The 27,435-nt window shown below is 52.5% G+C and overlaps 1 protein-coding gene across 1 annotated transcript; it reads right to left on the bottom strand.

Annotated features, from left to right (window-relative positions):
• Positions 1–4,694: 4,694 nt before the first annotated feature.
• Pdlim4 (PDZ and LIM domain 4) lies at positions 4,695–23,216 on the bottom strand. The gene is made up of 7 exons (XM_069993694.1): positions 23,067–23,216; positions 17,141–17,292; positions 12,357–12,435; positions 5,910–6,091; positions 5,537–5,700; positions 5,182–5,299; positions 4,695–4,988 (listed from the first exon to the last, which is right to left on the bottom strand). The coding sequence occupies exons 1-7, from the start codon at positions 23,157–23,159 to the stop codon at positions 4,784–4,786; spliced, it is 993 nt and encodes a 330-aa protein (XP_069849795.1). The 5' UTR covers positions 23,160–23,216; the 3' UTR covers positions 4,695–4,783.
• Positions 23,217–27,435: the final 4,219 nt, after the last annotated feature.

Raw genomic sequence — 27,435 nt, 5'->3', positions numbered from 1 at the left:
CAAGACTAGTGCCCTACCACTTGAGTCACACCTGATTTTTGGCTTTGTGGTGGTGAATTGGAGATAAGAGTCTCTTGGACTTTTATGCCAGACTGGCTTCCAGTTGTTATCCTTGGAGTTCAGCCTCCTGAGTAGCTAGGATTATAGGGGTGAGCCACCAGTGCCCAGCCACCTTTGCGTTTTCTGTTCCCTCTGCCTGGAATACAATTTCCCCAGCAGATGCTCCATCTCTGCCCGAGGTCTCTGCTTGAAAAAAACCAACTGATCTGGGAGCTCTTCCCAGATTCTTCTTATGAAGCAATCCTTCCTCTATTGTAATGTCCTCTGTTAGTTCCATCATCCCCCTGCTTATAGTCTGTATTTATTTTTATGCTTGTTTAAAATGTTCTACTGGTGCCAGCCGCTAGTGGCTCACACTTGTAAACCTACCTACTCAGAAGGCTGAGATCTGATGATCGCAGTTCAAAGCCAGCCTGGGCAGGAAAGTCCATGAGACTCTTATCTCCAATAAACCAGCAGAAAACCAGAAGTGGGCTGTGGCTCAAGTGGTAGAGTGCTAGCCTTGAGCTAAAGAGCTGAGGGACAGCGCCCAGGCCCAGAGTTCACACCCTACGACAAATGAATAAATAAAATGTTCTACTGGTGTAAGTTGTTGAATGAATGAGGATGGAGGCAGTTGATCTCTGGGGAATGTGTGTGTGTGTGTGTGTGTGTGTGTGTGTGTGTGTGTGTGTGTGCGCGCGTGCACGTGCATGTATGTGTGTGCCAGCCCCAGGGCCTTTGCACATGCCAGTGCCTACTTGGAAGGTTTGGGCAAAACATATATAACTCTTTTTTTGGGGGGGGGTCCGGTCGTGGGGCCTGAACTCTGGGCCTGGGCGCTGTCCCTCAGCTCTTCAGCTCAAGGCTAGCGCTCTACCACTTGAGCCACAGTGCCACTTCCGGCTTTTTTCTTTTTGCTTATGTGGTGCTGAGGAATCAAACCCAGGGCCTCATGCATGCAAGGCAAGCGCTCTACCACTGAGCCACCTTCCCAGCCCCAAGACATATATAACTCTTGAGTAGCTTCTGACCATAGAGAAAACAGATTGTTCCCTAAGCATTGGGCAGGAATGAGATGGGGCAGAAGGCAAGTGAATGGAAATGGAAGGCCTAAGGATTTGCTCTAGAGGAGGGGATAATAAAGCTGGGTTTTGAAGGGTGAGTAGGAGTTTCCTGAATGAAGAAGAAAGCAAGTTCTTTTGAGCTTGAGGCGTTGAGGGATTTGAAAGGTGAACTGTCTGATGTAACTGGACGTGAAACAAGACAGAGAGGCTTAAATGCTATTCATTAGAAGCATGGGAATGCAGACCTGCGCAGAAAGGCACTCTAGGAGTTCGTAGTTGGCAGAAACATCCACAGGAATTCTGGGTAGGAGGGGGCAGTTGGGTGAGGAGGAGAGAACCATGTTCAAGTCTTGTTTCCAAGGCCTTTGAGGTAAAGACTTGAGGGAGAAGCCAGATGCTGGTGGCTCAGCCTGTCATCCTAGCTACTCAGGAGGCTGAGAGCTGAGGATCGCAATTTGAAGTCAGCCTGGGGCAGGAGAGTCTGTGAGACTTTTATGTCCAATTAAGCACCAAAAGCCAGAAGTGGAGCTGTGGTTCAAAGGGTAGAGCACTAACATTGAGTTCTAAAGCTCAGTGTCCAAGTCCTGAGTTTAAGCACCCACCCTCCCCCAAAAAAAGAGACTTGAGAGAGGGAAAGGTTTGGAAGGTATCAGTGAAAGTGGGCTCTAGACACAGTAGGCTATGGCTCTTGGGGACCAGTGACTCTGGTTCTCCCTCATCTCAGGACTGGGACCCTGGGCTGCAGAGACCTTGTTTCAACAAGTCCTTTCCCAAGGTTTCCATGATCCACCACACTTAGGCCCAGTTGGGATCTACGTGCAGAAGAGATGAGCAGGGGCTGGGTGAGCAGGACTGCACCTTGAACCAGGAACGGACACATCTCGGGTTAGCAGCTCTGCGCACTCCTCCATTCTACACACCCCTATTGGGAGGCTCAGCCAAAGGGTGCTCTGATGGCTGCAGCCCTGGGGGCGGGGGGTGGAGCTCCCGGGGAGCCAATGATCCAGGGCATGACATGTTGGGTGGTGCTATGGGCAGGGGTATTGGTGGATCATGGGTGACCAATGTGGACAGCGGTGAGGGGTGCTGTGTTCACGGCTCTTTCTATCTGCCTCTGTGCCTAAGGGCTTCTTTGGCTGCCAGTCATCCTATAGGCCAGGCCGACCATCAGGGCGGGTCCAGAGAAAGTCTATGGGTGTGGGGGAGAAGCAAGGACTTTTCCACCACTGCATCTTAAATGTGGGTGGGGGTGGCTTCAAGAAGTGTGGAGTTTCAGCCAGGCGCCAGTGGCTCCTGAGTCTAGCTACTCAGGAGGCTGAGATCTAGGTATCACAGTTCAAAGCCAGCCTGGGCAGGAAAGTCCATGAGACTCTTATCTCCAATGAACCACCAGAAAACCAGAAGTGGGGCTGTGGCTCGAGTGGTAGAGCGCTAGCCTTGAGCTGAAGAGCTGAGGGACAGCGCCCAGGCCCAGAGTTCAAGCCCCATGACCGAAAAAAGAAAAAAAAAAAAAAAAGATCTATGAGAAAGGATTGGAAGTAAAAATTCACAAGAGGACATACACAACACCTGAATAAACACTGAAGAAATACAGATTGCAGGAAAGGACTCCATACCACTTCTCTCTCTCTCTCTAGATTTGAGGAAACCTCAGTCACGGTTCAAGGAGGTTTATTTTCCCAGAGCCTGAAACACTGGGTCTAACCTGATGACTAGAAATACACATGGACAGATGTGACATGCTTGTAAGTGAAGAATAAGAGGAAGGATTTGCTATTAGACTCTAACATTGGGGTAATTAAACATCTAAATCATGATGTTGCCACAGGAACAGTAGATCAGAATAAAATCCAGGAACAAAGATTCGTATAAGAGGGTGAAAAATTCCTATCAATCATTAATAAAAAGTTAAATAGTCCCCAGCACAGGGTGAAAGGTTTCAGGTAATTCACACAAGAACCACTATTTTTTTTTTTTGACAGTACTAGGGCTTGAACTCAGGTCTTCACACTCCGTTGGCTTTATTACACTTAAGGCTGCTTCTGGCTATATTTTTTTTTTGCGGGGGGGGGGGAGGTCAGTTGTAAGGCTTGAACTCTGGGCCTGGGTGCGTCCCTCAGCTCTTCAGCTCAAGGCTAGTGCTCTACCACTTGAGCCACAGCACCACTTCTGGTTTTCTGAGTGGCTAATTGGAGATAAGAGTCTCTTGGACTTTCTTGCCTGGGCTGGCTTTGAACCATGATCTTCAGCTCTCAGCCCCCTGAGTAGCTAGAATTACAGGTGTGAGCCATCACGCTCAGCTGCTTCTGGCTATTTAGTGGTTAATTGGAGATAAAAGTCATTGACTTTTCTGTCGTGACTGACTTCAAATCACAATCCTTAGATCTCAGCCTCTTTAATCACTAGGATTACAGGAGAGAATCCAAAGTGCCTGGCTATAGAACTACTTTGTTCCATCAAGCAGTGGGCATGCAACAAGACACATTACATGTTTGTTGCATGCTTAAATCACAGTAATCAGAAAAATGCCAGATTAAAACAGCTACACACTACATTTTACTTATTAGATAAAAAAAATGGAAAACATCCAGTGTGGGGAAAAATTGGGAGGAGATGGGTACTATTGCATGCTGAAGGTTAGAATGAGAATGGCTAAGAGCCCTTTATGGTTTGGGATAGCACAAAATGGAAAACAGCACACTAAGCACACATTATGCAGGTTTGCCAAATAAACAGCCATAGAGCTTCTTAACCGGGATAGATCCACTAGCCCTAGATGGTAGGACACCGTGATCCCTGTAAACAGAACACACTGCAACTTTACAACCATTATTATTATTTTTTTTTAAAGTGTGAGTCAGGGCCTGGAGCTGGTGGTTCACGCCTGTAATCCTAGAACTACTTGGGAGGCTGAGATCTGAAGATCACGGTTCAAAGCCAGCTGGGTAAGGAAGTCCACCAGACTCTTAATCTCCAATGAACTTTCAAAAAAGCCAGAAGTGGAAATAAAACCCAAACCAAAAGCTCAGGGACCAGGCCCAGGCCCCTCAGTTCACGCCCTAGGATTGTTAAAAATTAAAAAAACAACAACAGCAAAGTGTAAGTCTGAACTGGAAGGATACAAGCGCCAAGGCAGGCTCCCGATGAGAAGTTCGGGGGGGGGAGCCCTGGGAAGAGGGGGTGTCATTTCTCCTGACCTTGGGGACAGGTGACTTGCAAGGGGGCCAAGGCACCTCTAAAACAAAAAACCTTTCGCTCTAGGAAAAGTCAAGCGCGCCCCCTAGTGTCGAGGAGAAGGAACTAGAAAACAAGAGTCTCCCAGGGAGAATGGGGAGGGGGTGAAAGGGGGGATCCTTAAAGTGACACCACCCACGGCCCTTGCACACCCAGTCTCTCCCCTGGTGGAGGGAGCTCCAGGCTCCACCATCTCAGATCCTAGCTTTCCACTCAGGTCAGCTCAGACCCCTGGCAAGAACCACCCCAGGCCCAGGGCACCGGGTTTGGCACGGAGCAGAGGGGTCTTTATTAAGAGAGGCAGGGGGGAATGTATTTACACAGGCCACGCGGGGACACGGACTGCAGCAGGGGGTGATGGGGGGGTGGGACAGGTGTCCCCGCCCCCCTCCTCGGCCCTCCCCCCCTCCCCCCACCACCCCGGGGGAGCGGGGGGGGGGCGCTCAGACGAGCTCCACCTTGGCGTTGGGGTACACGGCCACTACGTCGTAGCCCTCGGGGGGTTTGACGCGCGCCTTGGCGTGGTTCTCGCAGTAGAGCCGCTCGTCCAGGAAGAAGTAGCCCCGCTGCTTGAGGTTCAGGCCGCAGTCGCTGCACATGAAGCACTCGGGGTGGTAGAGTTTGTCCCGCGCCTTCACGATGGTGCCCCTGTGGGGAGGGGAGGGTGGGAGGGAGGGTCATCGGGATGACTGACAGATTCGGCCACGCCCCCCGAAGGGGAGGTGACTGACAAGACTCTTGGACACGCCCCCTCCCTTGCGTCATCGGGGTGACTGACAGGTTGGTGGACACGCCCTCTACCCGGGCCCTGGGAGGCGGAGCTTGGGCTCCAGGTACTCACACGATCCCGTGGCCGCAGCGCGTGCACTCCGGCAGCCCCTGCAGGCCACTCAATGGGGCGCCCAGCTTGCTGGCGGTGGGCTTGAGGTTCCGGGGGCCAGCAGACCCAGGTCGCTCCCCTGAAACCCAGACAGCAGGTGGCATAAGACGGGGGTGGGGTGGGGGTTGCTTCCAGGTCCATGATGCCCGGGGTGGGGGGAGGGGGCTGGAGGCTCAGGCCAAGTCGTGCATGCGTGTGTGTGCATGCGTGTGTGCATGCGTGTGCGTGTGTGCATGCGTGTGCGTGTGTGTGCGTGGGGGGGGGACTGGGGTAGGAAGGGAGACTGCAGTCAGGGTGAGGTGCAGCGGAATCTTACCTCCCGCGCCCGCCTCTAGCATGCCCTGCAGATAGCGGAAGGAGCATGACTGCTTGGGTTCAGCGGTGGCGGGCTCTGCTGGCTCCCTTAGCATCCGGTACACCTCGGAACCCAGGTCCACTCTGCAGTCCCGGTTCCTTGGGAGGCCCCTGGCTGGGTCGGCACTAAGCAGGAGAAAAGAAATGGAGCAGGATCAAGGTGGCATCTCACTTCCAATCTTCCTTCACTCTGATGGCTTGGGGGAAGACTAGTGAAGCTTTCTGAATGCGAATGCAACTGCGATCTATGATCAAGGGTCAGGGGCCAGGATAGAAGATCCGTGGGATAAGGGGTTAGGATGGCATTTGGGTATGGTTTCAAGTCTCTGAAGTACCTGGGTGGTGGAGACACGTGCAGGTTGCTCATCTGGGCTGGCAGGTTGACCTCATTGCTGCTGCCATTGTGAGGGACTGGAAGGCGAGGTGGCTGCCCATACAGAGATCCCAGGCCTGGTCGGTTCTCTTCAGACCCAATCCCTGTGGCTGAGGACCGCCTGCTGGTCACCGGACTGCCATCCTATGAGTGAGACCCTCAGGTCCATGAGCATTCTTTGATCTCACTTCACCCTTTCCTGACAGGCTTCAGATGCTGGCTGGCTACTCTGCTCTAGCATCTCTGCCTAGTGTTTAGGTGCCAATGTCTAGTCGGGCACCATTAGGAAGGGCTCTATGGAGAAGGGCTGAGCCCAAGGCCTGGTTCAGCCACTACAGAACTGAAAAATGCTTGTAGAAAATCAGACACGAACACCAGGGTTATGTGGAATTCAAGATTGTGTTGGGGGCTGGGAACATGGCTTAGTGGTAGTGTTTGCCTAGCATGCACAAAGCCCTGGGTTCCATTCCTCCGTACCACATAAACAGAAAAAGTCAGAAGTGGTGCTGTGGTTCAAGTGGTAGAGTACTAGCCTTGAACAATAGGAGCTTGGGGACAGAGCCCAGGCCCTGAGTTCAAGCCCCAAGCCAGGAAAAAAAAAAAAGATGGTGTCGGAAAAGCAGGTGCCAGTGACTTACGCTTGTAATTCTACCTAATCAGGTTGAGATTTGAGGGTTAAGCCTCAAAGCCATCATGGGCAGGAGAAATCTAAGGCTCTAGCTTTAGTTAGCTAGCAAAAAGCTAGAAGTAGAGGTGTGGCTCTGAGGTCAAGCTCCAATATGAGCATGGTGGGGGTGGGGGGTGCAGATGCCAGTGGCTCACACCTGTCTTCCTAGCTACTCAGGAGGCTGAGATTTGAGGATTGCAGTTCAAAGCCAGCTTTGGCAGGTAAGTCCGTGAGACTCTTTTCTCCAACTAACCACTAGAACACCAGAAGTGGCACTATGGCTCAAGTGGTAGAGCACTCACCTTCAGCTGAAGAGCTGAGGGACAGCACCCAGTCCCAGAGTTCAAGCCCCACAACCAATCAAAAAAAGGATTTGGGGAAGGCCCATCCCCAAACACTTATTTGTTTTTGGCAGTACTGAGGTTTGGACTGAGGGGCCTTGTACTTGCTAGGCAGGTGCTTTACCACTTGAGCCACACTTACCCCTTTTGGCTGAGTTATTTTGAGGATCGGTATTGATACTTTTGTTTGGGGATAGCCTGGACTATGATCCTCCTATTTACACCTCTTAAATAGCAGACACCACAGGCATGTACAACTCATTCTGAGATCAGAGTCTTTTTAATTTTTTTTTTTTTTTGCCCAAGAGCATCTTAAATCTTCATCTTCCCAATTTGCACTCCCTGAATCACTGGGATTACAGCTGTAAACTATGGCCTCCAGTTCGAAGAAGGCTTTTTAAAAGCAATATGTCTGTAGCACAGTGTGTGGCTTTCTAGAAGAGATGGTCTTGGTGCTGAGTTCTTGCCTGCTAAAACTATTCCAAGAACCTGGTGGGCTCATGATTGGGAACACAAGAAGGAAACTTTTGTCCTAAAGCCAGATGTGCAGAAGCTTCAGAGAGTGATCTGAGACCCAAGAGTGCTGTGGTAAGGTCATCCCCTCTGGACCCGAGCCTGCACCCGATTTCCTGCTCCCAGTCTATAGCAGGCAGTGTGTGTGTGTGTGTGTGTGTGTGTGTGTGTGTGTGTGTGTGTGTGTGTGTGCGCGCGCACGCGCGTGCCACATGCTGGTTCTGGGGCTTGAACTCAATCAAGGTCTGCTCTCTGTCCCTGAGTTTTTGTGCTCAAGTCTTGTTCTCTACCACTTGAGCCACAGCTCCATTTCTGGCTTTTTTAGGGGGGAGGGGGGCGGAGAGACAGTTAATTGGAGATAAGTGTCTCATGGACTTTTTCTGGCCTTGAACTGTGATCCTCAGATCTCAAGTCTCCTGAGTAGCTAGATATGAGCTACCAGTCACTTACCAACCCCCTCAATCACACATATGTGGTAACACAGACTTGTATCCGGCACAGATCACTCAAGGAAGGCCACGTTGGCTCCTGTGGTTGAAACTGGGCTAGCAGCCAGAGCAGCCTGATTTTAGGGTGAGGCTCGAATCCAGGCCAGGGGGAAGGTCTCGGCCTTAGCCTGGGAGATGATATATAAACCTCTCTTGTACTGCAAGTGGGACAGGAAGCCTGGATGGAGAGGAAAGGACACCTATCCTAGTAGGAAAGAGCCCGGCTTGAACTCAGGCAACCTCAGAGTACACTCAGGCCCCCCAGACTGTGCCCTGACTGTCCCTTTCTCTTCTGGAGGGTGGAAGCATCTAGGGGCCTCTTCCTCATGTTCCCTGCTCTGACAAAGAATGCCTTGCTGCCTGGGTAGGGGCCTATGGTTGCTGCAGCAGCAGCAACATCCTTAATTAGACCCAACGAAAGCCCCTTAGAAACCTGAGCAGTCTCACACATGTGTCAGCCGGGCGGGCAGGCAGGCAGCAGGCAGCGCTGGCCTCTAATGGAGACCAGATGGGCTGTGGTCCATGGGGGCGGGGCTGGGCCTGGGGTAGAGGCTTCGATGGGAAGGGGGAATGGGAGTTGAGGAACCAGAGCCTAGGAGGAAGGAGGGAGGCCCTCATTGGCCCCCAACTCAGCAGGGTGTGGGGAGTCTATTACAAGGTCCCTGCCCCTCCTGTGGCCACCCATGTAGCAACTCAGTGGCTCAGACCTCCATTTTGGATCCAGTCCTGGCCCGATCATGTACAAATCACTCTGCTTCTCTGAACCTCAGGCTCTTCATCTGTGAACTGGGGAATGTGACCATTTCTATAGCATCAGTTCCTTGCGTGGGGAATGCAGGAAGACAGTGACCTATACCAAGTACTTAGCCTGGTGGTTCATGGCACACGGCAAATGGGTGAATGGCTATCACTGGGTGAATTGCTGAGCCCCAAATTGCCTGAATCCCCTACTCCCTGTGTTCCCTTCATACCACATGCTTCCTGTTTTCTCTACTGGTCCTGTGGCTGATTGGGTTGCTGAAGGGTTATGGAGCATTTCAGCAGAAATGATCTGTTTGCTCACCTAGCCCTCACATGACTAAAGACAGAATCTAAGCAGGGTGTGGTGACACATGCCTATAATCCCAGCACTTAGAAGCTGAGGCTGGAGGATCCCAAGTCTGAGATTTGTCTTTAAAAAAAAAATAGGATCTGGAATACTCAAATTAATAGAGGTGACTGTCACCTCTAGATGGGCTGCTGGCTCTCTTTGGGGCTAAGTCCCAGCTGGTGCTAAACCAAAGAGGTGGCTGGGAATGCAGATATCACCTGGTCCACCTGACTTGTTCCTTCCCATCTCCAGCTTCAAGGCTTGCCGAGCCTTGTTTATCTGATCACTTGGCTTCTTCTGCCTGGAAAAGCACAAGGTTCTCACGTGGAGGGGGGCAGGAAGACTATAAGAGGACTATCTCCCGTGGTCCTGCAGGGCACGTGGTTCTGCTGATCTCAGCCTGTTCCACTGGCAGACACCTGGCCGGAGTACCTTGTGCTGGTCGGTCCTGGAGCTCACGATGCTGGCTGGCTCCATTCTCACCCCCCCACAACCCCCCACCCCGGCAAAGGGTGGGGGACAATGAAGCCTGTGTCTGTTTGGTGAGGACATAGCCTGGGCAAGGGTGGGGGAGGGGTGTTTTGGTCACCACCCGTGAAGCCCATGACCTTTTCAGTACAAAAGGGGAGTAATGGCTAAGGGCGGGGGGGGGGGGGGCTACCCTGTCACTAGTGGAAAAAAAAAATCTCTCGCCATCAGTTGGAGCATGCGCAGCTTGCTCTTCTAATGAGTTGCTGAGGCTACATGTGGAGGAAGGGGGGGACTAACTGTATAGGTCCCAGGTTCCTGGGCCCACGGGCCCTGAGCCTCTCAGAATGAAAATGGAAACATGGCTGAGCCTCATGTTCCAGAGCTTGGGCCTCCATCTGGCCCATCCTAGCATTGCTGCCTCTGTGCACCTGCGCTGTGCAGCTCTTCCTCTGCTCGGCTCCAGCTTAAGCTTAGCTGGTTTTGTCTAGATCAAATTGCTTCCTGCCCTCTGCCCTAGAGCCTCTGGTCCATGAGGGAGACGTAGATGTGATTCTGAATCCCTGCAGGAATATAGCTGAGGATGCTGATAAGCGAGCCCAATAGCTTCTCCATGGCCCAGCCCCCCCCCACCTCAGTCCCATTCTCTCACCCTTCCACCTGCCCTCCTCCCCCTGAGCTTTTCTGAACTGATAGTAGAGTCTCACCCTCACCTCTGGACCTCTGTATGTGCTTTCCTGAGCACACTTCCTCTGTCCACGCTCCTCTGCCTGCCTTATTCTTCCTAGGTCTTCAGGTCTGGGCTCGGATACTCCTCCTCCAGGAAGCCCTCTCTGACCTCTCTCTCAGTCACATGCCTCCCCTGTGTGCCTTTGACCCCTGACTTCCCTATTCTAGGACCTCTTAGTGCCTCTGCCCTGCCAGCACAGCCACTCCATGACCATGGTAAACATCTGGTGTGAGGGATGCCAGATGAGGTAAGGCAGGAAACAGGTATCAGAGCCAAGAGGGGGGCTACTGATGAGGAAGGGGCCAGGACAGGACAGATCCTTTTCCCTGTCCTCAGTGCCTCTGTGTGTGTGTGTGTGTGTGTGTGTGCGCGCGCGCGTGCGTGCATGCATGCATGCGCGCGCGTGCATGCTGGTCCTGGGGCCTAAACTCAGGATCTGAGTGCTGTGTCTGAGCTTTTGTGTACAAAGCTAGTATTGTACCACTCACGCCACACTTCCAACGTTTTGGTAGTCCCACTTCTAGCTTTTTGGTAATTAATTAGATATAAAAAGTCTCACAGGCTGCGTGCCAGTGGCTCATGCTTGTAATCCTAGCTACTTGGGAGGCTGAGATCTGAGGATCTTGCATCAAAACCAGCCCGAGCAGGAATGTCTGTGAGACTCTTATCTCCAATCAACCACCAGAAAACTGGAAGTGGCATTGTGGCTCAAGTGGTAGAGTGCTCACCTTGAGCTGAAGAGCTCAGGGTCAGTGCCCAGGCCCAGAATTCAAGCCCAAGATGGACCAAAAAAAGTCTCACAGATTTATTTTCCTGCCCAGGCTGCCTTTGAACAGTGATCTTCAGTTCTCAGCCTGCTAAATAGCTAGGATTACAGGTGTGAGCCACCGACACCCGGTACTCAGTCCATTTCTGTTCTCCACATGGAGAAGAAACAAAAGCAGGCCCAGGAGACCTAGGTCCCCCAATTATGTGGCCCTAAAGTTCTGGCTACAAGACTGATTGGCTCAGTCACTCACTTGCTCAAACACCTTGGCCCAGAGATGGTAAGATGGCAAGACATACCTTGGTGTTGAGTGCTCAGCTACACACCTCTTATACCCATGGCAAAATGCAACCCTGAGGCTACTCGGGCCCCTCTCACTTGCCTTGAGAACAGAGCCATCGCTGTGCTTTCAGTCCCACATGACAAGGAGCCTAAGCAGACTGTAGCCTGAAGAGTGCTGGTTACACAGACAGATTAGCCAGGAGAGAACTTCAGTCTTGGACAGGATGAGACAAAGGAATGTCCCCTGGTCTGGGATCATGCCATACATAGCTTGAGGCTGCCACCTTCTGCCAAGCCTGTTGACTTCTTCCTGATCTAGCAATGCTAGGGCCGGACCCAAAGTGAACTCTGGGCCAGAGTTAGGAAGGTAGCTTAGTGGTAGAGTGCTTGCCTAGCGTGCATGAAGCCCTGGGTTTGATTCCTCAGTACCATATAAACTGAAAAAGCCAGGAGTGGTGTTGTGGCTCAAGTGGTTGAGTGCTAGCCTTGATCAAAAGAAGCTCAGGTCGGGCTGGGAAGGTGGCTCAGTGGTAGAGTGCTTGCCTTGCATGCATGAGGCCCTGAGTTCAATTCCTCAGCACCACATAAGCAAAAAGAAAAAAGCCGGAAGTGGCGCTGTGGCTCAAGTGGTAGAGTGCTAGCCTTGAGGTGAAGAGCTGAACCACAGGGCCCAGGCCCAGAGTTCAGGCCCCATGACCGGATCCCCCCCAAAAAAGAAACTCAGGTCCTGAGTTCAAGCCCTAGGACTGACAGAGAAGAAAAGAAAGAAAGAAAGAGACAGAGAGAGAAAGAAAGGAAGAAAGGAAGGAAAAGAAGAAAGAAAGAAACTCTAGGCCAAAGCTTTGTGATCATAGCACCACTGTCTAGAACCAAGGCTTGCTTAGAGTGGAGACTAGTATCTGAGGAACATGGGATGGGGTTGTGGGCACATTCTAGAGAAGCTTTCTGATTCAGTCTTTGTCCCGGGCATCTGAGAATTATGATCGGCATAGCCAGTACAGGCCTGATTCTTCTGCCCTGGACTCACTCTAAGCCAGGCCAGGTCAGGTGGTATCTGTACATACCTGAGACTCAGGGTCAATATGGATCCTGTGAGCCTGAGCCTTGTCATCTGGGGCACTGGGCCAGCTCTTGTTCTCAGGCCTATGGCAGAAATTGGGATAATCAGATAGTCAGAAACTGGCATAGTGCTTTCTGTACCCATCATGCCTAAGAACCACGGTTCAGAGGGGCTGTGCCCACAACCACCCAGGAACAGGTCTGTGCCCTCCAAGGGGGGTGGGGAGAGAGGAAGGGAACACCACCCCAGTGTTTTCCTTCTTCACCCACAATGGTACCTGCTGTAGAAAAGAGCCACAAGCCCAGATCTGCCACAATCATGAGGCAGGGCTATGTGCTGCTGCCTTTACTCCCAGCAGCCTGTCCTTCTCCTGTCTGGTTTCTGGAGAGGCTGCTGCAGAGGCCCTGTACACCAACCTTCCCTGCCTTCTACCCTCTTTGTGGCTCTGCTACAGTGGCTTCAGCTAGTGGTAGGCCAGGCCTCACACATGGATTCAGCCAGAAGCCTGTCCAACTCATCCCTTGGCCATCCCCGGCTTCCAGCTGGGGCCTAGGGTCACGCTCTTGGGGAGGTGAAATGGAGGCTCTGAAGGGAACACCTCCCTTTTGGCTTCTGCTGCAGCAGCAGCTCGGCCCGGCAGAATCATCACCACCGATGTCTCTGCCCAGCCCAGATGGGAAACAGGCCATTAGGAAATTCCTGCTTCGCCATAGAAACCAAAAGCCAAACACAACTCAGGAGGGAGAAAACATCATAAACCTGCCATAAGCAGGCCAGGCGGGGCCTAACCGCTGTGGGACCAGGGCCCAGCCCTGGGGCTCAGTAGCAGCTCCGTGAGAAGGTAAACCAGGAAGGTGTGTGTGTGGACCCTAGATGGGGAAGCAGTATGAAGCGAGGCTGGTAAGACCAAAGAGAAACAGCGCCTCCCCCCACAACTGAGACACCCCCCCTACTCCCACCCCCCGCTGGGGCTTCTAAAGTTCACACCACTGGCCTAGCACTCAATCCTTCTTTTCTTTATTGGCTGAGGGATTTGATGATCTGTATCTAAAGACCACAATGACTCTGTAATTCCCCACTTCTGCCCACTCCTTGACCCCCTGAAGTCCACCTCTCTACCTCACAGTGTTCCAAAGGCCCTTGGGATCAAGGCTCTGTCATCCTAGAGCAGTCTCTTCCTCTGGCTTTTTTGTTTTTGGTTTTTGGGGGTTTCTTTTTGGCCAGTCCTGGGGCCTGGGCTCAAGGCTAGCACTCTACTACTTGAGCCACACAGCACCACTTCTGACTTTTTCTGTGTATGTGGTACTGAGGACTCGAACCCAGGGCTTCATACATGCTAGGCAAGCACTCTACCACTTAGCCCACATGCCCAGCCTCCTCTGGCCTTCTGTCTGTAACGCGTTCTGGATGATTGCCTCCTTCATGGCTCTAATTGCACCTTCGACTTAGCTGAACATCTTGTGTGGCTATGTGACATTGTATTTCTCCAGAATTCTGTATGTACTACTGGGAGTATAAGTCTGAGGTCAAAGGGTGAGCACCCACAGCCACATTGCCCAAGACATTAGATAAGAATGAAGGGCTGGCAGGTGTTAGTGGCTCACTTCTGTCATCTTAGCTACTCAGGAAGCTGAGATCTGAGGATCACAGTTGGAAGCCAGCTCAGGCAGAAAGTCCATGAGATGCATATCTCCAATAAACTTCCAATAAGTTGGAAGTAGAGCTGTGGCTCAAGTGGTAGAGCACACTCCTTGAGAAAAAAAAAAAAAGCTCAAGGACAAGGCCTAGGCCCTGAGTTCAAGCCTTAGGACTGGCAAACACAACACAACACAACACACACACACACACACACACACACACACACACACACACACACACACACACACACACACACACACACACACACACACACACACAGAGAAAAGAATGAAGGACTTAGTCATGAGTTAACCCCCATCTCAGGCCTCCATTTCAGGCAGGGCAGGTGATTCTACCTCGCTACCTCTGAACAAAGCAAGAAGCTGGGCTGTACAATTGCACCATGGACCCTCACTTTAGTTGGACCCTCACTCAGGCTGACCCTCTGCAGAGCCCCTGTTACGTGATGCCCCACAGAACAGGCAGGATAAGGAGTGTGAGTAGAGAAGGAATATTGGGCCAGAGGGTCAAGGTCACTCCCCAAGTCTCATGCCCCCAGATTGCAGTGTGTGAGGGTTATCTGACAGGCAGGAAGTGAGGTCTCGGGTTTTGACACTGACTGAGCAGCTCCTCACCACTCAATGCCCAGATCATAAAGCAGTCCCCATCTGGGGCTGGGAAGGTGGCTCAGTGGTAGAGTGTTCGCCTTGCATGCATGAGGCCCTGGGTTTAATTCCTCAGCACCACATATGCAGAAAAAGCTAGAATGGCGCTGTGGCTCAAGTGGTAGAGCCCTAGCCTTGAGCTGAAGAGCTGAGGGACAGCACCCAGGCCCAGAGTTCAGGCCCCATGACCAAAAAAAAAAAAAAAAAAAAGTCCCCATCCCGGAGCTGAGAAAATCCAAGGTTTGGAGGGTAAAGCACTTGTTAAGAGGATAGCATGGACTGGAACCCATCTGTGTGTGTATATACATATGTACACGCACAGTCCTGGGGCTTGAACTCAGGGCTTGGGCACTGTACCTGAGCATTTTTGTTCAAGGCTAGCACTCTACCATCTGGAGCCACAGCTCCATTTCTGGCTTTTTTTTTTTTTTTTGATATTTCATTGGAGATAAAAGTCTCATGGACTTTGCTGCCTGGGCTGGCTTTGAACTGTGATCCTTAGATCTCAGCCTCCTGTGTAGCTAGGATGACAGGTGTGAGCCACCAGCTCCTGGCTAGGAGCCCAGCTCTGTATGTGGACAGTATGCTCCCATCTGCTCCAAGAGCCAGATGGCATTTTGGAAACTGCCACTCCCAGAATGCAACAGGTCAATGGCCCTCTGGCTTCATCTAAGCCTGGTTTGGAACAAATGAGCAGGGAGGGAAGGAAGGAAAAGGGAGACCTCCACCCGCTACCCTCTCTGACATCATTCTCTCTGGGAATCTCCTGACTCAGGCCACTGTGAGCCTCCCCTGATTCCAGCACCATCAGGGCTGCCCTTGTTCCGAGAGACAGCAAAGCCGGAGGTGAGTCAGGGCCCAGGAACCCAGCCAGGCTGGGAGGCCTCAGAGCCACTGTGGGCAGAATAGTGCTGATTCTTTTCCCCTAAACAGCTGTGTGCCTCAGTCTGGAAGAGGGTGATGAACATGATTCTCTTTTATGGAAAAGGAAACCCAAGCTAACAGAGGTCACCTGGGTACCTAAGTTCCCAGTCTGGATGAAGACCAGTTCTATGGAACTCCAAATCTGGGTGTCCTCTCTATGTGCCAAGTGAAGTATACCAGGCTCTAGATTTGCATCTGGGCCTACTCAGTGCCATAAGAGCACAGCCAAAGGGTCCTGAACCCCCAACCCAGACCAGGTAATGGGCTAAGCACAAACGGGTGTGGGTGGCTCGTGCCTGTATTCTTAGCTACTCAGGAGGCTGAGATCTGAGGATCATGGTTCAAAACCAGCCCAGGCAGGAAAGTATGCGACTCTTATCTCCAAATAACTGACTGAAAACCAGAAGTGGAGCTGTGACTCAGAATTGTAGAGCACTAGGCCTCGAGTGAAAAAGCTCAGGGACAGGGCCCAGTCTCTGAGTTCAAGCCCCATGACCAACAGAAAGAGAGAGGCCCAGGGGAGGGAAAAAGAAAGAAAGAAAAGGAAAGAAAAGAAAGAAAGAAAGGAAGGAAGGAGAAAGGAAGAAAGGAAGGAAGGAAGGAGAAAGGAAGAAAGGAAGGAAGAAAGGAAGGAGAAAGGAAGAAAGGAAGAAAGGAAGGAAGAAAGGAAGGAAGGAAGGAAGGAAGAAAGAAAGAAAGAAAGAAAGAAAGAAAGAAAGAAAGAAAGAAAGAAAGAAAGAAAGAAAACTTTCCTAACACATTTACAGGTCCTGAGCCAATAGAAGCTCTAAGGCATGGTTAGCCGTGCTGTGGTTTGGTGGAGGTTTCACCCACACACTTCCACGGGGGGTCGTGGAAAGTCCCTATTAGTGGTGAACATGGCAGAGCTGAGCAGTTAGTTATGTCTGACTTCACATCCAGGCAGGGAAATGGGGCGGGGAGATCTCATTCAGCTAGGATTAGGCCCAACTGCCTGTCAGAGCTGACTAAAGGATCCAGGAGCAAGGCAGGGGAACTGGATCTTTCATTCTAGCCCTGTCTTTGGGGGCACAGGTGGAGCCCAGTGACTCGCTATCTTCCCCCAGACCGTGGGCCACACAGCATTACACGGGTTACGGCAAAGAAGCTCATTCCAAATCCAGCTTAGATACAGCAGAGGCATGGGTCATGGTGAGTTAGGGCAGCTGTGGTGTTCATAGGAGTGCTTGGTAGCCAAGGAGAGAGACTGGAGTGTTTAGACTGGAGGAAAGGAAGGAGGAAGAGAAGGTGGGAGAGAGACAGCCAGACAGAGACAGAATGACAGAATCTTATTTCTGTTAAGTGATTCCCAGTCTTGAGTTAAAATCACCTTGGCCCCTCCTGAAGCCACCCTAGTCCTCACCCATAGCCTTCCCAGGCCTCTGAAAACATGGCTCCCAAAACACCTGGCCTGGATGGGGTGTCTGAGAACTGAGGCAGAGAGGATGTGTGAGATCCAGGTCACCTGGGACCCCCCCCCCCATTGTCCCAGCATCACCCCTATTCTCTGGTCCCCTCCTCTTGGCCCAGCCTGGGTATGTACCTGCTCACAGAGAGTGTGAGGTGATCCTGGCAGCCTTTGATGCGGTTCTGCGCCTCCAGGTGTGTCATGAGTTCTGTGCTTTCGCCATTAATGGCCTGAATCAGGTCTCCTGGGCATAGAGAAGCCAGCGCAGCCTTGCTGCCAGCATGGACCTGTAGGTGGACAAGCTAGATAGTTTATACAGTCATTATGTGGCCCTTCTGCCCTACACTTCCTCCAACCTCAGAACCTGGCCACAGTTGTGGTCATGCTGCCAGTGTGATTTGTAGGTGGGCATCCATGGGACTGAATGAGGTTCCCAGGTATGCCCTTGTTATAGTCTCTGCTCTAAAAAACAAACAAACAAGGGGCTGGGAATGTGGCTTAGTGGTAGAGTGCTTGCCTAGTATGCATGAAGCCCTGGGTTCCGTTCCTCAGTACCACAAACACAGAAAAAACCAGAAGTGGTTTTGTGGCTCAAGTGGTAGAGTGCTAGCCTTGAGCAAAAGAAGCTCAGGGATAGTGCTCAGGCCTTGAGTTCAAGCTCCAGGACTGGTAAACACCACACACACACACACACACACACACACACACACACACACACACACACACACACACACACACACACACACACACTAGGAGGCCTAGTAAGGTGTGAAGGTGTGTGAGCGGGGATTTATCTGGCCTGGGACAAATGAGATGTCACTCTGGCAACCTGTATACATACCCCAAGATAGGCAAGGAACACACATACACAGATGCTCACATACGTGTGTTTCATATATACAGAGCATGTGCATGTCACAGATGCTTCACACATACAATGCGCCACCCAGCCAGGCTGGATAGCAGCTCCTGCACCCTACTTATGTGATCTGGTCACTCAGCTCATTCACATTCACTCTTCTACTTTCTGGGGACTTACAGGCACCAGTGTTCCCCTCCAGGCTTCCACAAATGCCCCAAATAATCCTTTTTATTTTTATTTTTGTCAGACATGGGGCTTGAACTCTGGGCCTGGGCACTGTCCCTAAGCTCTTCAGCTCAAGGCGAGCGCTCTACCACTTGAGCCACAGCGCCACTTCTGGTTTCCTAGTGGTTGACTGGAGGTAAGAGTCTTGCAGACTTTCCTGCCAGGGCTGGCTTTGAATCTCAATCCTCAGATTTCAGTCTCCTGAGTAGCTAGGATTACAGGCGTGAGCCACTGGCGCCTGGCTCTTTTTTACTTTTATTTACTGAGGTTTGAACTCAGGGCCTCATAACACGGTAGGCACTTGAATCCTGCCCTTTTTGTGCTATAGTTTTTTGTTTTTTTTTTTCAGATAAGGTCTCCCTCTTTTGCCTTGCAGGTCTTGGACTAGTTTTCCCACCCATGGCTCAGACATAGCTGGTCTTACCTGGCTTGATAAGATAAGGGTTTTGTTATTTTGCTCAATCTGACCTTGAGTAGTTGGGATTACAACTTTGCGCTACTGAACTTGACCCTCTGCCCAGAACACTGTCTCCTTTGATTCCCAAACTCCCTACTCAGTAGTGTATCCTTTTTCTCCTTCAAGTCTCAGCAAACAGGCCACTTCCTTGTGGTACTCTGTGTGCCCCATTAGCACATTTGTTCTACTTTGTTCATGCCTTGTTACAATTAAAATGGGGAGAGGTCTGTACATCACCTCATTAACCAAGTACAGAGTTGCAATGACCAGCCTGTACTCTGGGTCACAACTCCACCTCCACTTCCCCTTGCAGGATCCTCAGTGTCAGGACCGCCCTCACAAGGTCAGGCTGTGTTCATATTGGAAATGTACAATGCCGGTCATCTGACAAAAACCACGTGAGAGAGGAGAGCAGATTCACAGAGACCTGAGTAAGCAATCCAGGGGGACTCGCTCTTCTACGCTAGCTTGGTTCCAACATAATAGAAATAGACTTGAACTAGACACTGATGTGAGGATTATGGTTCAAAGCTAGCCTGGTTGGGAAAGTCTGAGCTTCCTTTGCGGCTAGCACTCTACCACTTGAGCCACAGCCTCACTTCAAGCTTTTTTTTTTTTTTTTGAGGGGGGTGGGTAATTAAGTGGAGGTACAATTTTCTTGCCTGGCCTGGCTTTGAACCATGATCCTCAGATCTCAGCTTCCTGAGTAGCTAGGATCACAAGTGTGAACCACTGGTGTCCAGTGACCAACCAACCGTGTTCTTATTAGTGGAAGTCCAGCCAGCTCAGCTCAGCCAGCTCCTACTAGTAAGTAGACAAAAGCTGAGGTGCTGGCAGTCCTTGGCTGGAGGCCTGGTATGGGCACTGCCCAAACTGACCTGCCCTAAAATAGCCTCCCTCAAGGAATGTTCTCTTCCAAAGCCAAGCCAGCCCACCATTAATGTGCACTGGTAAGGTCTGGGCACCTGCACAAGCCTGTCCTCCTGGGGCAGGTGCCCACTTGGCACCATCCCATCCCATTATCTTCTCTAAGCTCTGCTCTAGGCTCTCCTCTCTTCATGGTTAGCTGATCATGCCAATGCTTTACCCATAACCAGCCCATGGCAACGTGCACCTCTACCTCCACTTGGACTCTGGGGTCTACAGATGCTTGGGGTAGGAGGCATCGTGCCCCAGTTCCACACTGAAGAGGGGGTGGCTAGCTACAAGATGACTCAGCCGGCACAAGGGGCGCATTCAGGTCCCCTGTGGGTGGAGGAAGTTCTTGAAAGCAGGGGTGGCTGGGATGCTGCCAGTCCCATTAAGCGAGGGGCGTTCTGGTCAGAGACGGCGGCAAGGGGCCAGGAAACCATGACTTTCTCAAGTGCCTTCACACGCATTGTCTCATTAATTCCCAAGGCAGGCCCATTTCCTCGATGAAGACACTGACACCCAAAGAAACACTTTACGGATACGGGGCTAAGCCAGGATTCCAGCACGTACACACATGCAGACGAGGTGGCTAAAAGCGTCATTACTGCAGGGAGAATGGAAGCGATGAAGTTCAGAGAAGATGTAAGGACCAGAAAATGTGTTGGGCCTTGCAGGACCAGGTGAGAAACCAGCATTTCTCCTGCGGATCGAGAAGGGACTATTGGTTTAGGCAAGGAAGTCACAGGATGGAGTAGAATTCAGGGTGATTTGTCTAGCTGCCGACTTCAGAATAAACAGAAGGGTGTTGAGCATGCAACTACCTCTTCTTCACATCTGGAGCAACTATTCCAACCCCTGCTTCACCCAGCCTAGATGCTGTGGTCCAAGTAGGGTCCAAGAACTTCAGAGGGCCATATTGTCCAAGTTAGTCATAGTAAGCCCCCCAACAGGCCTAGATTCCTGACCCTACTACGCTTCTCGGTTCCTCAGTGTCTCCATCTACAATGCAAAGTGGAAGTGATTATTTCTTTTTTTTGGGGGGGAGGGGTCTTGTCGTGGGGCCTGAACTCTGGGCCTGGGTGCTGTCCCTCAGCTCTTCAGCTCAAGGCTAGCGTGCTACCACTTGAGCCATACCACCACTTCCAGCTTTTTTTTTTTTTTTTCTGCTTATGTGGTGCTGAGGAATGGAACCCAGGGCCTCATGCATGCAAGGCAAGCACTCTACCACTGAGCCACCTTCCCAGCCCGGAAATGTTTATTTCTAAGGGATGTCCTGAGCCAAACACATCAGTGGCTCTTGCCTGTAATCCTAACCATTCAGGAGGCTGAGATCTGAGGTTCTTGGTTCAAAGCCAGGCTGGGCAGGAAATGTCCATGAGATTCTTATCTCCAATTAACCCACAAAAGTTGAAGTGGAGCTGCTTTAGTGGTAGAGCACCATCCTTGAGCAAAATGGGCTCAGGCACAGCACCCAGGCCCGGAGTTCAAGACCCAGTACTGGCATGCATGTGTGTGTGCGCGCGCGCGCGCGCGCACACACACACACACACACACACACACACACGAGACATTTGGTGCTTGGGACATTTCCACAGAAGGCAGTCATATAGTGGTAATGCTCATTCTGAAGACTGGTTACTGGGGAGGTACTGGTCCCAACACCCCTTAGGGTGGGGCCTGGCAAGTATAGATGCTTGGAAAACTCCAGAACTTATTATGGTCTGTCAATGGGGAAGGAGTGGTGAACAGTGTTCCCGAAGATCTCCGAGGTATCCTGAGGGAATATAGTTAAGTCTCAGATCAGCTTGTCCACACGAATCTGTCTCTTTCTACCAAGCTCTGGGTGGAAGAGGCCTTGTGAAAGCTGGGGGTTTGGGAGGCTAGATCTTGAGCCTCCTTGATAAAGACACTCCCACATGTCGGTCCCCTGCAGTCTTGCCCCTGGAGGTACCTTGCTAGGCAAGCTGTGGCCTGTGTCTCCCCAGCCCTGTAAATCTTTCCCAGATCCCACTCAAAACCCAGGCTCCGTCATCCAGGCACCTTTGAGCCTGAGCAGCTGCTGTGTGACTTTGGGAAGGGAGGGCAGCCTAGGGGGCTCTGCTCCAGGCAAACTTCTTTTTCCTAGACTGCCTGCTTGCCGGCAGGAGGAGGAGGGGAGCTCCATCCTGACCTGGGCCAAACAAGGCTGCCGCTGCCTTCGATGTGATGTGTGTGTAGGCCTTGCCCAGGCAGATAGGCAGCCGCGTGGGCAACAGATGTCTCAGCTCCCTGCCGCCACCGAGCCTGTCAGCGGCCTCACGCCTAGGGTGCCTGGCCTGTTGGCTGGCCTAACACCCCACCAGCCCTCCTTTGTGAACACACACACACACACACACACACACACACACACACACACACACACACACACAGCAGGATCTTTCAAAGAACTGGGAGATGAAAGGCACCACTGGGGATGAGTTAAAGACCCACCTCCCTCAGCCCTCTGGGACCTGGTGTTGAGGACAGATGTGGGAAGCGAAGCCTCTTAAGACAGCTGGCCCTGCCTGTCACCCTGGCTCCAGAAAGAGGAATCTGTGATTCCATGCTCCACCCAGTGCCCACCCCTTCCCAAAAACTAGGAGGAGGAAAAAAGAAAAGCCCTAGAACTCAGCTTAGTGCTCAGCCTGAGGCTAGGGGCAGGTGGTCCTTATTTGCCAGTCCCTAAATACTCAAGCAACCTCTCTGGTGGCAAAGAAATGGTCCTCAGATGCTCCCAGGCCCAGTCTGATCTCTCCCGTCTAGGAGCTACTAAGGGCAGAGCCCAGAGTCCTCTTGGCTGGGGATCCCAAAGAGTGGGGGGGGGGGGAGGGTGACCCTTCTTCTGCCCCTTTCCCAGACAAGGGAATCCTAAGATAAGCCAGGATTTCATCCCCCCCCCTTACCACCTGCAATGGGTCCTGAGGCTCCTTCCCTACTCCCCTTGGAGGGGTGATCTCCCCAGAGTTGGTCCCCATCTTCTTCCTCCAGTGTCTGACACTTGGGACCCCAAGGGATGGGGCTGAGGCTAGCCTAGCCTCTGCCTTCACCGAAGGCAGGCTAGGGTGTATCAACTTCTCAGACTGAGGGAGAATCCCAGACCTTCTTTTGGGAGTTGGAAGGGGAGGGGGGGCGCGGTCATCCAGCCTTACATGCAGAAGCCTTAGGGAAAAGGGGTTCTCAGTCACCACCCCAAAACTTCAGACAAGGATTGGGGTGGTAAGGAGTGTCTCCTGGCCTCCATAGAGCTTCTAGATCCCTGACTCATGACTGTGGGTTTTCCCCAGGCCCATAGTGTTTCGCCCCCCCAAAAGCAAAGCAGACCGGGCGGGAAGGGGGAGGGGGTGGGGCGACGCTGCCCGCCTGGAAGCCACCTCTCCAGCCTGGGGGTCCCCCGGAGCCTGGGGGTCCCCCGGAGCTCAATCCTCACTTTTAAAACTTTGGACACGTCGGGGATGTAAGTCTGGGGTTGGGACACCCCCCCCCACCCCACATCCCCCGCTCCCACACCCGCAAAGGACTGGGGAGGAGGAGGGAATCTCAGATCTGGAGCCTCCGGGTCTCCCCGAGAGAAAACAGTCCAGACTCACCCGGGAGATGGTGAGGGGCGCGCTGAAGTCTCGGCCGCCCACCAGGCGGAAGCCCCAGGGCGAAGGGCCGCGCAGAGTCACTGAGTGGGACATCGCGGACCCGGAGCCGGAGCCGGAGCGGGAGGCGGACACCGAGGAGCCGTGGCCACTGCCGCGCCGCCGCCTGCCCGCCGCCTGCCCGCCGCCTGCCGCCGCCGGCCGCGCCGCGCCCCGCCCCCCGGCCCGCCCGGCCCCCCCTTGCGCCCCCCTCCGCCCGGCCCCCGCCCCCGCGCCCTGCGCGCCCGGATTGGCCCCCGCGGCTGCCGGACCCGCCCACTTCGGGGGGCTCTGAGGACCTTCCCCTTCCCCAGGCTCCCGCAGCCTGCTGTCCCGCGGCCCCCACCCACTTCTTCAGAGAGAGAGAGAGACCCCCAGATTGGGGCGGCCCCGACGTGTCGAATGCTCTTGGAAACTCAGGCCCTGAGAGGATCCTTTGAAGTTCTGTTCCCCCCTTTTTCTTCTTCTTCTTTTTTAATGGGGCCAGTGCCCCAGTCAGGGAAGGGATGGGAGGGGGGCGCGGGCGGGTGGGAGGCCCCGATTGGTGGGTGGGGGAATGGGGCCGCGCCTGGTTCCTCCGAAAAAACCTCCTCCAGGTCCTGGCGGGCCAACCTGCAGCTCCCGCCCTCGGAGCACCGCGCTGGAGCAGGCCTGGGCCGCGGCCGCAGACCCGGGATAGGAGCAGGCAGTGGGCATCTTGGGGGGAGGGGGGCGTGGAGGTGGGGGGACAGGGAGGGGGGGCTAAAAAAAAAAACAACAACCCAGAAAGATGTCCAAACTGGTCTGGGAGAGCCAAGAATGCTGCCTGGAAGAGGGGATGTAAGTCTAGAAGCAAGGTGCTTTTAGTCTTCTCTGGGTGTCACAGTTTTTCCCCCTGGGACCCTCCAAGAGACTTTCTCTGTCACTACCTCCTCCTTGTCTCCCATCTTTTTGGCAAAGAGCTTGGTGTCCCCTGACACTAGCCACTCAGTGGCACTGGGTGGTGTGGGGGAGAGAGGATGCTTGTGCGGCTTTCACCTGGGAGCTTTTTCTCCTCCAGGTCTTCACTCCCTGCTGCTGCCCTCCAGGATGGCCTTGAATAGCTTCTACAGGTGCCATGATGTGGCCACAGCCCTGATCATGCTCTTTGGGCCCCTCAGGTTGCCTAATATTGGACACCATTGATTCCTTCAGGCCCCAAATTTAGCCACTGTTCTTTTGGTGGTGGTGGTGGTACTTGAACTCAGGACCTTGGAACTGTCCCTGACTGAGTTCTTTTGCTCAAGGCTAAGGCCCTACCACTCGGAGCCACAGCTCCACTTCCGGTTTTCTGGTAGTTAATTGGAAATAAGACGCTCATGGACTTTCCTGCCCTGGCTGGCTTTGAACCTCGATCCTCAGATCTCAGCCTCCTGAGTAGCTAGGATGACAAGCATGAGCCACCAGTGGCCTGACTTCAGCCAGTATTCTTGTGAGCCAAGCTCTGGTAAGGGCCTCACTCTCAGGATACTCCTTGGTTGTAGGTTGAGATGGGAATCACTTGATCTCCAATACCCACCCACTGTCACTACTGGTGATGGAAGTTTTTGCTCAGCCCCTTGCAGGGCCTCATGTGGACACAGAAGTGGAAGGCAGAGCAACAGAATGGGTCTCTGCCTAGACTCTCAGATCGGTAGACCAGAAGATTCCCCAGGACTTAGGCCCCCACAAAGTAGGATGGAATGAGGCAACCACTTCTTACCATTGTCTGCTTTAGTGATCAAGTATACAGCATGGCTCATAGACCCAACTTTTTTTTTTTTGTCAGCCATGGGGCTTGAACTCTGGGCCTGGACACTGTCCCTCAGCTCTTCACCTTAAATGAGCACCAACCACTTGAGCCACAGCACCACTTCTGGTTTTCTGGTGGTTTTTTGGAGATAAGAGTCTCACAGAGTTTGGTGCCTGGGCTGGCTTGGAACCAAGATCCTCAGATCTCAACATCCTGAGTAGCTAGGATTACAGGAGTGAGCCACAATGCCTGGCTAGATCCAACATCTTTTTTCCTTTGTTTTTTTTGAGACAGGACAAAGTCTCATTTTGTAGCCCAGGCTGGCCTTGAACTTTTTGTTTTGTTTTGTTTTGGTATTGTTACTGGGGCTTGAACTCTGGCCCAGGCATTGTTCTTTAGCTTTTTTCACTCAAGGCTGGTGATTTTCCACTTGAGCCACACCTCCACTTTCAATGTTTGGTGGTTAATTGGAGAAAAGACTCTCACCCACTTTCCTGTCCAGGCCAGCTTCAAACCTCAATCCTTAGATCTTAGCATTATGAGTAGGTAGGATTACAGGCCTCAGCCACTGGGCCCTTCAGGTCTTCCTTCTTATGCCCCAACACCTTGGGCTCACTCTTGAGGTACCCTGGGGGGTGAGGAGTGTAGATTTTTATCCGCTTTGGGCTCTACTGCTTCTCTAACTCATTTCCAAAACTCCCTCCAGCAAGCCCCAGGGCCCTTTATTGGCCTGGTTCGTAAGCAATAGCTGCATTGTTGAATTCTTATGGTGGTAGGACCCCTCCTTAAGGATAGGCTGACTGGTGACTCTTCACATCTTCCTTCAGTCCTAGTGGCCTTTGCAAGTTTGCTACACACCCCATCAGGCATCTGAGCTGCAGGGAGTAACCAGGCTGCTTATTGCATGCAGCATTCTTTATTCATTGTATTAAGTGCTCTGCATAAACCAAGACCTGTGCCTGCTCAGGACTGGGAATTGAGACCTCCATGAAGGCAGGGTCTATATCTGGGAATTGTTATCTTAGTTCAGTCCTGGGCCATGATCAAGAGACAAGAAGAGACGACATGAGGGGATTGAGCAGGGTGAAAGCTTCCACTTCTATGTCTATTGCCACACTTAGTAGCCCTGTCCTTCAAGGGAGCCCCGAGTGGCTTGGGGCACAATGCCCAGGCCTTCTGTATATGTTGAGGTCTGTCCAAGGTCAGGACAAACCACAATGCCGTGTTCTTGATGGGCAGGCAGGGCTGGCAGGCTCCAGTATGATCTGACACCCTTGGGAGATGCCCTTGGGCCTGTGCCTGGTGAGAGGAGGAAGGAAGCAGGCAAATCAATCCAGGAGATTGCCCATAGTTTGATGCACCCTTGGGTGGAAGTAGAGGGCCAGGCCCTCACTCCAGGTACCTGCCCGAGAGATAGAGAACTCAGAGGTTGGCCTACTCCACTCTGGCCCCGTGGTCTCAAGTCTCTGGGTGGAATGTGCTCTACTCAGGCTCAACAACTTGGAATCAATTCATCACCCTTCTCAGGCTCAGATTTCATCCCTCCTTCCCATCAAAGAATGCCCTTGGCATCCCAGGGCATCTTGATCCTGGATAGATTGTCACCTGCAGAGTCCCAGAGAATAGCCAGAGGAGATCATGGAAAAAGTCCCCATTCTAGGTCCTATCTGGCCCAAGCTCCAAGTGCCATGGTCTCTGGAAACCTAAGGATCCATTCTCCAGAGGCCTGTTTGTCCAGGTCAAAGGGAAAATCTGTGGATTCGAGAGGTCAACACTCTGTGGAAAGGCCCAGCTTGTATGGGAGAGATTGTTTGGGGCTACCTGCTGGGTTACAACTGGGCCTTGTATTGATTGATCTAGGGAGCTGAGCTAGGCAGGCAGGATTTGGTGACTCTGCAAAGAGTGGAGGCTGAGGCAGCAGGCCACACCCCATCGGGAGGTCTGGAGTGGGATAGCTCATGAGGCAAGTTGGTGACTAATGGATCTCATATTCTGGGAGGACAGGACTCTATCGAGGAGGTAACAAAGCTGGCCTTGAAGCTGTGTTTGCTTCAGCAGAACACACAGGGGAGGGCGTGTCTATGGCAAAGGGAGTTTCCCAGCTCCTGCATTGTGCCATTTAGTCCCTCAAACAAACACATAAAATGTTTCCAGCTGTGTGTCCAGCCTGGACCTGATCAACTTGACTTCGGAGAGTTGGGGGGATGGTGGGTACCATCTTTCTGGGGCCTGAGATAGTGAAAGCTGGGGAGGGAGTTCTCCTGGGGGGGAGGAGGGGTGGCACATGGGAACAAAGCTGATTTTTGCCAACTAAGGCCTAATTACTGGCCCCAAGCCAGATTCCAGGGCTGATACAAAAAGCAAGAACCAGTTCTCTTTAGGAGAAAGTTGGCGGGGTTGGGGGAGGGGGGTGGCAGGGATCACCCTAAGCTCACCCGATTTCCAGCCAATCTGCCTGGGGTTTAGATCCTGGGTGGGTAGCAGGGGCTTTGTCTCTTATACCAGGAACTTGATGTTTTTCAGCCCCTCAGACCTGCGCTGGGTATTTTTATGCAGAAAACCAGTCTGCTCTGGGCTCCAACA

This window comes from Dipodomys merriami, unplaced genomic scaffold (genome assembly GCF_024711535.1).
Source record: "Dipodomys merriami isolate MVZ:Mamm:240054 unplaced genomic scaffold, mDipMer1.0.p SCAF_44, whole genome shotgun sequence".
In the NCBI taxonomy this organism is placed as follows: Eukaryota; Metazoa; Chordata; class Mammalia; order Rodentia; family Heteromyidae; genus Dipodomys; species Dipodomys merriami.
This window is presented reverse-complemented; position numbering and strand designations above follow the sequence as displayed.

Bases quoted from the DNA above. Each gene is read 5' to 3' on its own strand.
- Pdlim4 (XM_069993694.1), bottom strand. From the start codon at position 23,159: ATGTCCCACTCAGTGACTCTGCGCGGCCCTTCGCCCTGGGGCTTCCGC. The intron at 17,293-23,066 runs GTGAGTCTGGAC...GTCCACCTACAG, and splicing joins CGCCCCTCACCATCTCCCGG to GTCCATGCTGGCAGCAAGGC. The intron at 4,989-5,181 runs GTGAGTACCTGG...CCCTCCCCACAG, and splicing joins CGCTGCGGCCACGGGATCGT to GGGCACCATCGTGAAGGCGC.